The sequence below is a fragment of the Daucus carota genome, chromosome 3, assembly GCF_001625215.2.
Source record: "Daucus carota subsp. sativus chromosome 3, DH1 v3.0, whole genome shotgun sequence".
NCBI classification, from domain to species: Eukaryota; Viridiplantae; Streptophyta; class Magnoliopsida; order Apiales; family Apiaceae; genus Daucus; species Daucus carota.
The window spans coordinates 1,065,799-1,078,529 of record NC_030383.2 but is presented as its reverse complement, the minus strand read 5'-3'; the positions used below and the strand labels follow the sequence as shown (position 1 = coordinate 1,078,529).

General features: G+C 32.6%; 1 protein-coding gene and 4 non-coding genes across 5 annotated transcripts; 4 read left to right on the top strand and 1 right to left on the bottom strand.

The window, feature by feature from the left end:
* Nucleotides 1-5,369: 5,369 nt before the first annotated feature.
* Nucleotides 5,370-6,581, bottom strand: LOC108211996 (F-box/kelch-repeat protein At3g23880). The gene has a single exon (XM_017383730.1). The coding sequence runs from the start codon at nt 6,579-6,581 to the stop codon at nt 5,370-5,372; it is 1,212 nt and encodes a 403-aa protein (XP_017239219.1).
* Nucleotides 6,582-8,058: 1,477 nt separating this feature from the next.
* On the top strand, nt 8,059-8,140 carry LOC135151834 (small nucleolar RNA R16). Its single transcript, XR_010290745.1, has one exon. It is a non-coding gene; the product is annotated as a small nucleolar RNA R16 (small nucleolar RNA).
* A 42-nt stretch (nt 8,141-8,182) lies between these two features.
* LOC135151833 (small nucleolar RNA R16) lies at nt 8,183-8,268 on the top strand. The gene has a single exon (XR_010290744.1). It is a non-coding gene; the product is annotated as a small nucleolar RNA R16 (small nucleolar RNA).
* Nucleotides 8,269-8,623: 355 nt separating this feature from the next.
* On the top strand, nt 8,624-8,723 carry LOC135151839 (small nucleolar RNA Z161/Z228). The gene has a single exon (XR_010290750.1). It is a non-coding gene; the product is annotated as a small nucleolar RNA Z161/Z228 (small nucleolar RNA).
* A 71-nt stretch (nt 8,724-8,794) lies between these two features.
* Nucleotides 8,795-8,863, top strand: LOC135151824 (small nucleolar RNA Z105). The gene has a single exon (XR_010290735.1). It is a non-coding gene; the product is annotated as a small nucleolar RNA Z105 (small nucleolar RNA).
* Nucleotides 8,864-12,731: the final 3,868 nt, after the last annotated feature.

Below are 12,731 nucleotides of genomic sequence, written 5' to 3'. Positions count from 1 at the left end.
GATTGATATATATCTGGGTTTACAGGTCTTCTTAAATTATAACATACAAAAAAAAAGTTAACATACTCATTAAAATATATATGTTCGACGTAATTTTTTAATTAGCTATTTGACAAACTTAACTACTAAGAATTTATTCAACTGTTACATAAAAAATTGATTTAATCATACTATTCAATCATAATTTTATTTTCAAAATAAAATTAGTTAAATTTTAAAATATATACAGTAAAAAAACAAATATTATAACCGCCCGTGCGTTGCACGGGTTATAAGCTAGTACTATTAAAGCCGAAACATTAAAAGTTAGGTCGGTCGGTACGCGGGCTTTTGGACGGACTTTTCAAATTACCGGGCTCCAAACAAAGGCATTAAAAGTTAGGTCGGTCGGTACGCGGGCTTTTGGACGGACTTTTCAAATTACCGGGCTTCAAACAAAGGCCGAAATATTAAAAATTTGGTCGGTCGGTACGCGGGCTTTTAGACGGATTTTTCAAATTAGCGGACTTCAAACAAAATTAGTGGGTTTCAAATAATATATAAACAAATCAAGACATCAAACAAATATACGATCAAAATATAAAACAAATATAAGACCTGTTTGGCTATACCAAAACTAAAGTCAAACCTTAAAAAAAATACTATACTATACTATTAAAGCCGAAACATTAAAAGTTTGGTCGGTCGGTATGCGGGCTTTTATACGAACTTTTATAATCAGTGGGCTTCAAAAAAAATTAGTGAGTTTCAAACATAATATAAACAAATCAATATATAAAACAAATATAAGATCAAAACATAAAACAGATATAAGGCCTATTTGATTATACCAAAAACTAAAATCAAACCTTGAAAAATATATACACATTTATACTATTAAAACCGAAACATTGAAATTTTGGTCGGTCGGTACCTGGGCCAAAATACGGCTATTGGTTTACCAATTATTCTTTTTAACTAAAATATGTTATCATTTTTTAAACTTTCTAACTAAAAAAACTCCATTATTTAAAATAACATCGAGGAAGATAGTAATTACTTTTTTAACTAAAATACATTATCTTTTTAATGTATTCTAACTAAAAAAACGGATGTTCTACCATTAACACGGGCTACATATATATAAAAATATAATAATATTATTTTTTTAATAATTATCAGATTTTATTCTTGATTTTATAATTCTTTTTATTTAAGTTCCGACTGATCTTCAACATTCAAATATAAATTTCTTGTTCAAATTTTAAAAATCTATCTAGACTTGTAGCTCTTCACATTTGCGCAGAGTCAGCTCGAAAGCATAAGGCACAAAACTTCCACTGCACTCAGAGATGAAATCCCAGAATATTTATGTTGTGAACCAACTTTTGTGCAAGTCAATTATCAAATCATACACTCCCTCCGTTCGGTTCAATTCTATACTATACGTTTGTTTTTCGCTGCTCGACACGTTTTTTAAAACACTTATAAAATATGATTTCATAACTTATCTTTAAAATTTTCCTTTTTGGTGAAAATATAAACATAATATTTTTATACAGAATTTTTTTTTAAAAATAAGTTGTAGAATTATATTATATTGAAGTAATATATAACATCCGTGCCGTATTCCCCGTCCTCAATGTATACTATTGGCTTATTGGCTGGATGGAGGGAGTAGAGTTGTGCAGGAAGATAAATTACTCTAATAAATGTACCATGTTGTCCAGCAAGATCCGAAACAATTAAATACGATGCTTATGCAGATTGAAGTAACATTTATATGAATCGCCACTTAGATTACAGCCCAACAACGCCGCTGCGAATTCAAGGAAAGGAAAACGAAGCATGGTAAATGCAAGACGTTTAACAAGATCCGAAAAAATTATTATAAAAGAAGCATATCTATGAATATTGAAATAACATCTATATGAATCACAGCTTGTATTAACGATATGCATTCATCTGCTGTTATTACAGCCAAGCAGTGCCGCCAACTTCAAGGGATGGAAAATGAGGCATGGTAGATTAAGTGAGTAGAACCAGGCTTTCTGTCAAAATATTTATTCTCCGTATAAATCCTGCTGCTTGTCCGCGTGGTCCTGGAAATTGTTTTTGTAATCCAGTTTCTATGTTGAACAGAAAATACTCGTGATGTCGTTTTTGATAACAGTCAATCTTCCACTTCCTCATCACAAGTTCATTGTTATTAAAGAAGCCTCCTATAGCTTTCACAGCAGGATTAAAAATCCGCCGAGCCTCAACATTTCCTTCAACTTTCATATCAAACTTCTTTTCCCATAAATAAGAGTTGTTACTCTGTTTCAGTACCCACATCGCCACACCATAGGTAATAGCCACGCCATTATTGATATTTTGTGGAGAAGATCCGATTAGAGCTATTGATTCTCCGTATTCTTCCATGATAACATTGGGAACGAAACCAATATCTGTAGGCAATTGCATTTCTCGGATTTTCTCATTATCCAGATCATATGATATAATTCTGTTACCTTGTATGAAATACGCGACACCGTTTACTAATTTGGCCTTAGGGTACGGCAAAACATCAGAATAACCCAAGTTCCCTCTATCTTCAATATTAACCTCAACTTTCACAGACTTCCAACTATCGGTATTCAAACTATAAATATAAATCTCGTACATATTCTGAAAAGATTGAACCCTGAGTAGTTTGTAATCATCATCGTGAAACCCGAAACACAAAGAAACAGACAATGTGGAGTAATCTGCATACCAAGGAGGAATCAGTTTCTTCCCTTTTCTGATGAACGGATTATATAAAAATATAGGAAAATTACTGCATAAATTATAGAGACGACGAGCCAAACATAATAAACCATCACAAATACCATAAACCTCTAAACAATATCTACTGCGATCTCTGCCACATATGTCATTGTAATATCTGAGAACATTATATGATTTTCTATCAATTAGGGCTGCTAAGTAGTAGGAATAATCGTAGTCGAGTAGTAAATATTTACGCGTGTTTTCGGATGTTTTTTGATAGAGACCATAGTATTTGATGAAGGACTTGTCGCTGATGATTCGATTCCATGATTTACAATTCGATTCCATGATTTACAAACACACTTCCATCGTATAAGTGACTCCACTGGCTGCCGTAACAAAATCTTTTCCCACAATTCATCTGGTATGTAATAATTCGCATTCGTCATTGAAAAGATTCAAAGATTTTCTTGGCAGGAGTTTCCTAGGGTTTAAGTACACCTCAAAAACTTCTGGTAGGGTTTTATCAGGATATTGTCTTATAAGCATGCCCTGGTCGTGTATATTCGGGACTCAAATAATAGTGTTAGTTTCTATTTAAATCGAACAAATTTTAGGCATAATTATATGTTAATCAATTCTTTTCTACTTCCTTAACAAATATTTTTTCTCATCCGCTATATAAGTCATTTGACTTTTTACACGCATTTTTAGGAGATTTGACCACATATCTAAAATAGTTACTTTTTAAAAAAAAAATCGAAATAAAAATATTTATGCTACATTTTAATTTAATAAATTATAAAAATATTAGTTTTTGTTATGTGGTCAACACCCAGATGTCCATCCTATAATATATTTGTGTGGGGGAGGGGAGTTGAGGATGTGTTAATAATTTAGATTATAAATACACGAAAATATTATGGCCCTGTTTGGGAATTAGCGGTTAGTTGTTAGCGGATCAAGTTAACTTTTGACTAGCTGATTGAATTAAATGTTTTGACTAGCGGATCGAATTAGCTGTTTTTCGTAAAACTGTTTGGTAAATAGCTGATTGATTAGTTTTTTCTGACACAAACCAAAACCGCTAATCCAAAAAACTCCTCAAAGTAGCTTTTCCAAAATTAGCTTTTTGGATCCAAAATTCTATTTCAATCTACTAACTACCAAACACTAATATTAGCTTATTTTAGTGATCAAACTTCTAAAACATCTCAAACCACTAATTTTGCTTCAAAGCTCAATTTTCCAAACAGGGCCTATATTTCAATACAATTTGTAATACGAAAGACGGAAGTATCTCCCGAGAAAAATAGGGAAGACGTCTAGGTGACGTAGTACTTAATTATCTAACTATGACGACACTAATTACCCTCTTCATGATCTCTTTTAAATTCCAGTGAATGAGCTGTAGAGAAGCTACAGTGCTGATCACCACTCATGTTCATGACAATTGAAAAGGGGAGAAATTGCTCAATCCATCACACATAGACGAAACCACAAAAAAATAAAATTAGAGGGGTGGAAATTTCTATGCAAAAAATATATTTGGACAATCTAGATTTTATTGACAATGCATGAATTTGTATGTACAAAATTTAAATTTACATGAGATTTCTATATATATTTGAAAGGACCATCAAAATCATTAGTTTGTGGAGGACCATCCCCCGCCACCCTAGTTTGTGGAGGACCCTCCCCCCCCTCTCCGCGGGAATTCCGTCCCTGCCGTCACAGACTCACATGCAACTTGATGGAACCAAATGTTACAGGTTATTGTATTCTGCTACTTCTCAAATTTTATTTTGTTATAACTTTCTGAACTTAACAGGCCATGCGACAGTCGCTTCTAAACCCAGCAGCAAAATTACTTTAAAAACGAATCTGATTGTTCTCGTGAACCAATTTTTGCCGAAGTCAAGCGCGAGCCTGTTGATTTTAAGTAGGTCTTTTTAAGCAATTATGTTCTCTAAACGGTGGCGGAACCAAGACTGACTAGCCAAGGTCCTGGTCGCGACTGAATTCAATTAATAGAAAAAGAATTTATTTCAAATCCTAACTTTTAGTTAAGAATGAGTAAGAAAATATCTAAGGCCCGATTAATATAATCGTTAGTGATATCCATAATTAATTTCAGTTGTTTTCTAATCCTAGTTCAGGATTAGCTGTTTGTAGAAGAAGTCTTAAAGCAAACTTGTTTAAGTGCAGAGCAGATGAGAAAATGATAGATAAAAGCTAATGTGTTGTACAAATTTTCAAAGTTTTTGCAGCACTAATGGAGCGAAATCTCACCTTCGTTTTGAGGCAGAAATAGAGCTGACCATTTTTGGATTCCAAGAAAAAGAGAGAAGAAATTAAACAAGTTTTATGACGAGATTCTAAAGTTGTGCAGGAAGATGTAAACTACTTATGTAAATATACGATCTCTAACAAGATCCGAAAAAAATTATATAAGAAGCATATCTATGCAGATTGAAATAAAATTCATATGAATCACACAGCTTGTGTTAACTGATATGCATTCATCTGCTGTTGTTACAGCCCAGCAGCGTCGCTGCAACTTCAAGGGACGGAAAAGGAGGCATGGTAGTTTCAGTGAGTAGAACCAGGCTTTCCGTCAAAATATTTATTCTCTGTTAAAATTCTCCTCTTGCTTGTTCGCGTGGTCTTGAAATTTGTTTTTGAAATCCAGTTTCTACGTTGAACAGAAAATACTCACGATGCAGATATTTATCACCGTAAATCTTCCACTTCCTCATCACAAGTTCATTGTTATTAACGAAGCCTCCCATAGCTTGCACAACAGGATAAAGGATCCACCGATGCTTATTAATTCCTCCCCCTCTGATATCGAACTTTTTTTCCCATATATTAGAGTTGTCACTCTGTTTCAGTACCCACATCACCACACCATAGCCAATAGCCCAGACATTATAGGTATTGTAAAATTGAGCATTAGATCCGATTAGAGCTATTGATTCTCCGTATTCTTCCATGATAACATGGGTAGCAGAACTCATATCTCCCGGCAATTGTATTTTCCTGATTTTCTCATCATCGAGATCATATGATATAATTCTGTTACCTTGTATGAAATACGCGACACCTTTTACTAATCTGGCCTTAGGGTACGGCAGAACATTAAATTTTTCCAAGCTCCCTCCATCTTCAATATTAACCTCAGCTTTCACAAACTTCCAACTATCGGTGTTCAGACTATAAACATAAATCTCGTACCTATTCTGAAATGCAAGAACCCTGAGTACTTTGTAATCATCATCGTGAAACCCGAAACACAACGAAACAAACAATGTGAAGTTATCTGCACCTGCACGCCTAGGAGGAATTAGTTTCTTCCCCTTTCTGATGAACGGATTATATAAAAATATAGGAAAATCATCGCGTAAATAATTGGCATGAACAGCCAAACATAATAAACCATCACAAATACCGTAAACCTCTAGACAACATCTAGTGAGATCTCTGCAAAATATGTCATTGTAATATTCGAGAACATTATATGATGAATTTCTATCGATGAGGCCTGCTGAGTAGCAGGAATCATAGTGCCCGATCCTAAGTCGATGGAGTCGTGGATGATCCCGATAATTAAAAGGGCTCGGAAGGGCTGAATCTATTTTGCGATCACAGTAGTTGAGGAGTAAATATTTACGTGTGTTTTGGGATGTTTTTTGATGGAGACCATAGTCTTTGATGAAGGACTTGTCGCTGATGATTCGGTTCCATTTTTTACAAACACACTTCCATCGTATAAGTGTCTCCACTGGCTCGCGTAAAAAAATCTGTTCCCATACTTCATCTGGTATGTAAAAGTTCACATTCTTCATCGAAAAAACTTTAAGATCTTCTGGGCAGGAGTTTCGTAGGGTTAAGAATTATTTTTTTTGTCACGTAGGGTTAAGAATTTGTGGGTGTATTCAGTTGTTTCTTTTAAGGATCTCTTTTTTTTTTTTCTTTCGGGAAAGGTATCCAATTTTTCCCATTTTTTTTTTTCCAAATAGGTAATGTTAATATGGTATGCACTATGCAGGGAGTATGTGTATGTCTGTTAATTGATAATATATCCGATAATAAAATATAATATGTAATTTGGGAAAATTTTGAGAAAGGTTTTTGCATAGCTAATACTTTCCTTTCCTTAAATCCAGATATATGAAAAATGTATTGAAATTTTAGACTATTTAGAGCATCTTCAACCATCTAAAGCACTTGGCTAAAGATGAGTTGGCATACTTAAAATAAAAAGATTTCAACTCCAACCATGAGCCAACCTCCTATGGATGGCTAAATTTATCGAACCTCTACAGGTCTGTAAGAAAATCTGTAGGAAGATTGTACATCATTTATTACCATATTGAACTGATATATTCTATTTTTACAATTTAAAATATTAATAACATACTATTTTTAAATTATAACCAACCAATATAGCCAGTACCATTGTAGCAAAATGTTTTACAGGTTCAGCAAATTTTACATAATGTCTCACAGGTCCAATTTAGCCAACTATTATAGCCAACACCGTTGAAGATGCTCTTAGACTGTGGTTTTAAGTTATCCTAAAATATGTCTGATACTTGACTAGAATTTTAAAATTAATTTGTATTGGGTCTAATTAGATTTTATGTGCATAACATCTTTTTTAATTAATTAATTAATAATAAATATACAATTTCAAAAAATTTTATCTTTCAATTTTCTTTACTCTTTCTGAAATTTGGTTGTAGACCAAATACCAGCTAAACGACTTAAATTTTTAATGTTTCCGCTTAATAATAATTTTTTTAATATTTTAATTTTAATAATAGTGTAATGATAGAGTGCTAGTGTTGGGTTGTAGAACCGTGGGCCTGTGAAGTGGGCTCATGAACAGATTTATATGCCAAGCCCAAAACCCAATCCATGGGCTTACTAAACCCTAGTTGGCTAGCTCCAAATCAATCCCTATATATATCACCTTCCCTTGCCTTTTCTTATTCATCCCTCCGCCTCTGAGGTATGAATATGATTATTAGAAATCAGCCTTATTTTTTCTAAAATGAATAACATATATTGTTATGTATTTGCATCTGGTTTACCCTCTCTTTGTGAAAAATCTGTATGTATACACAAGGAGATATAACTGGTGCATATATCGATCTTCAGGATGGCTTACCAACCCTTTGCTTCTATTAGTTTAGCACTGGAGTCAAATGGACCTTCCTATATATGCATAACATATATTCTCTCCGCTTATCGGAAGTCGAGAGTTCGGGTGGTTTAAATTGTTTGGGTGCGTGAGCGTGTTTAATTATTATATTTTTTTATGGCATATGATGTTTAATCTTATCCTACACACTGATTGTTTGTGTTGATAACTATTCTCAAATTATTCTCTGATGCCTATTCATTTTAATAATTTTCAATTTTTGAATTATTTTCTTAAGGGGAAAGCAAGTGATGTTAAAATTGTTTTTATGCTTAACCACTGAAATATTATGTGGAACAAAACTCCGCTTATTATCTGATGCTTTCCCGTTAATAATTTATTTATTGATTTAATTTTGTGTATTTGTTGATTATTTCGATGAGGATAAAAAGCAGACGGGCGGTCTGAACTGATGCCATGTTGATTGTCTGTATAAAATCCACAATGTGGAGCTTATCTGAGATTAATTTGATTGCTTGGTGTTAATTAAGGATTAAGTTGTGATTAGCGATGATGATTTTGCTCTTAATTTATGTCTGGACTTATGAGACTTTGTCAGTGAAATGCTGGTGCAATTATCTGAGCTTGTATCTTTAGTTTGTAAAATTTGATATATTGATGTCGAAATTAGTTTCCGAATAAAATATAAATGAATGAGACGGAGCGGAGAGTGTGTGACATGATTCAGTTGATGATATGGATGTCAAATTCTCACGACGGTCGTCTGAAGAGGCACTTTTGTAGTGTCTGCTGATTGAGATTTATATCCTTTCTGATGATTTTATCTTCAGCGATTTTCAGTTCTTGTTATTTTTTATAAATAGTATATTGCTTGTTATGGAGCAACTGTGAGCATAGTGATGATGAACTATAAATATTCCGATTTTTAAAGTGATGATCAACACCTCCTACTCATTCTGAATGCTTCACAAGTATTGTGTGAATTCGTTTTCTATTATTTATTTAAATAATTGTTTTTTGTCCGCGATGTGGATATGTTGGTTTTATTTATTTGATGATTGTTTTTCTATTTTTATTCTTGTGAGTATTGATCTGGGATAGGTTGGTTTTGCGAAAATAAAAAGTGGTATTCCAATAAATATTTTCGGTTTTAGTTTGCGATATGATTTACACAGCAATGTGCTGATGAATCGGATATGATCAGATCAGTTTGTACTCGTGTTGAGGTCTAAAATTCAAGTTGAAGCAGCTATATCCTATGGATTTTATGGTGCTGGCTAAATTAAGAAATTATCTTTATATTGTTGTATATTGACGGTATAGGAGATTGTGTTATTCTAATTTGGTTATGAGCATTGAGCAGTGTTAATGTGAGATTAAAAGGGATTTAAATAACAGTTAATTAAAAGCATAATACATGATTAGCCGATGTTTTAAGGGAATGCAGAGACTTTAAAATTATTACAGATTTTTTTTTTTTGGAAATCTTATTACAGATTAAATAGAATGAAATTGAATATTATTAGCCGGAATTTAAATGAAGTAATACAATCGTAGACTAGCTGACTAACTGGTAATTTACATCTGTAAAAGAAAATGAAGCAAGTTTTAGAAAATTATGAGAATAAAAATTTAGATTAAATAAAGAAATTCAAATTTTGTTTGTTTAAACTCTGCCATTCGGAAAATGTATAATCTATAATTCTGAATGTAAAATTAACCCTTAACAACCTGCTTGAAAATGAAAAAAAAATTGAATAAAACTGAAACTAAAAATTGCTAAACTGCTAAAATCTGAAATAGTATATGACGTCCAACTGAAATCAAAACTGAAAATTTAGAAATCAAACTTGAATCGATTATTCGGTTCATGTTATATTTAGAAAATAGGAATCGATCCAAAAAAAACTGACCAATTTATAAAATAAATATTATATATTATTTCGAATTTATATGAAAGGTTAATTTTTAAATTAAGAATTTGCACGTGTATCTGTGTATAAATGTTCCTTTTTTGATCGCTTATTTAGATGCAAGATAAGCGTTCTCTGCATAGTTTAGCATTTAAAAATTCTCTCTTTGTTTGCCTTTCATAATGCATGTAACATTTGTAACATTTCCATCTTGTTTTGCATTTTGCAGATTCATGAGAGATGTGCTTTTATTTGTGAGACGTGTTTCTGTCATGAGCTATTCTTGTAATATAAACTAATATTAACTGTTGTCTTCTTCATCTAAAGGCCTGAAATTTCATACCCTTCCGCAAGTTTTGATTATTCATGTATAATAATTCTTTCTTCTGTTTATACAATTTTTTATCCAAAACCGAACAAATAAAATCCATCTGAAGTTTTGAAGTCGAAACCGAAACCAAATTATAAAATTGCGATTGACATTTTCAATTATTAAAACCCACGTTATTCCGATTTTATTCGCCGTACCGGCTCTCCCCTGATCTCAATACAATCTCGCCACTTACTAATTAAGGATTCACGATAAAATAATATTAGAATTTAGAGGTTTCACCGTATTCGTAGATCGTAAGTCTTGATAAGTTGGACTAAAAATCAAAACTACGATACGGGCCTCCAAGCCCAAACTCAGCCAAGTTAGATCTGCAAAAAAGCCTGTCACAAGGCCATTTTATTTCATAAATCATATGGAATTCTCCAGCCACATTTCCTCTTATTTTTCACCTTTTTTACATTTTGTTCTACAGCAATTGACTTGTCTGAAAAAGTAGAATGGCGTCACTGTCACGTTATATCAAACGTCAAAAAAACCACATGCATTAATTCCCAATAATCTCATTCCCAGTCCATCAATTTGTACTAAACCAACCACTGTTGTTTAGTGGAACTGCTCTTTCACTATTTTTGTGCTTTACAACTCCTCTGCAAATTCTAGCTGAAAGTGACCATTCAACTGATGAATAAAACCCATCTTGTTCATACGCCAATGGATTTGTCACAATTATTCATTTGTGCTTCTTGGACAATGACTTGAGGGGTGATTTTGATCCCTCTACTGTACCTTTTCTTTGTTCATATCCTTCCGGCTATCCCCACCGAAGCTGCGAGAGCTTGTGGTTTCAAGCGGTCTGATGGATCTATCGTTTGGATCACGAGATTTCAAAATACTTTTATAATAGTAAAAATGAGATGGAGATTTGTATCTGAAAATGTATTAGAATTTCGTTCTTGTTTGGAAGGATTTTGATCTCTTTTAAATTATCGCAAAAGAGTATAGTAGAAATTAGATAATTATATCAATTAATTTAAATTATATAATGGTCATGTTTGGAAGTTAGAGGTTTGAGGCAAAATTAGAGGTTTAAGTGATTTAGAGGTTTGACCACTAGAATCCGCTAATATAAGTGTTTGGTAGTTAGAGCAAGTCCAAGAGTGCCTCAAATTGATGTCCTAAATCAAAATTTAAGGCATTTGAAGCAAATGAGTGCTCCAACAATGTCCTAGTGGTGCCTTAAAACACTAGGACATCTCTCAAATGCCTTATTTTTGAGGCACAAGTATGCATGTCCTAAATCATTTGTACCAATAAAAAATTAGCTTTCACTCATTTTAACACATCTCTCTCCTCTCTCTTTTTCATTTCCCTCCAACAATAATTCAAATATATTACTATTTTAATTATAAGGCACATTAATAAGGCATGTTGTTGGAGTTGGTATATTAAAATGATGTCCTAAATCACTAGGACACTATTTTTTATTATATTTATAAGGCAATTGTTATGACATTGTTGGACTTGCTCTTAGCGGATTGAAATAGAGGTTTAGACCCAAAAATCTAATTTTGAAAAAGCTACTTTGAGGAGTTTTTTGGGTTAGAGGTTTTGGTTTGTGTCAAAAAAAGCTAATCAATCAGCTATTACTCAAACAGTTTTACGATAAACAGCTAATTCAATTCGCTAGTCAAAACATCTATTTCAATCCGCTAGTCAAAACATCTAATTCAATCCGCTAACAGCTAATCCTCAAACAGGGCCGATATCCAAAACTAACAACAGATTGGATAGCAAATTTGAAAATTGATGAATGCATGATGGATCCAACGACCCACTGAAAATCAGTCCAAAAATATCTATAAATTAACATACATTAATTGTTTATTTGTTTTTACGAAAACTTTTTATACTTATTATTTAACCGACGTGAAATATTGAGGAGTTGAGCCTGCTATTCAATTCAACTGTTTATTTATACTAGCATCGCAAATACTTATATCTAACTATCTAATCTGTGTATGTTACTGTTATATAAAGGGTAGATATTTATCTTTCGGTTAAGAATTGTTATTTCTACAACAACAGTAAGCAAAAATCTTCGAATCCTGAAGGTAGTTAAAGTTATTTTATGAAGTAAATAGTAGTACAAACCGGCAAATAAAAGATAAGCACCTGAAAAGGTAAGAAGTAAACTACTACTTCTTTTTAGTAAAAGCAAAGGACAAATTAATAATATTATATGGTTCTCCTTTATAAGCATGAATAAATGAAATCACATGTTTATTATTATAAACAATTTGAGCCAAATGTGACATGAAACATGAGGCCAGATTTTGTTTCGGACAGCGGTATTATAGTTATTTTTAAAATTTTAATTCTCAAGCCATTATGTATTACTCCCTCCGTCTCACTGATTTTTATACACTTTCCTTTTCGGGATGTCCCACTTAATTCTATACATTTTAAAACTTTCACAAAATAGTATATTTTTATAATATAAAAATCCCACCCACCCACTACTTTCATCTACTTTTTCAAATTTATTTCTTAAATATTAATAGGTACCACCACTTTACCCAGT

What these genes read in the sequence shown, in the direction of transcription:
- LOC108211996 (XM_017383730.1), bottom strand. Translation starts at nt 6,581, where the DNA reads ATGAAGAATGTGAACTTTTACATACCAGATGAAGTATGGGAACAGATT.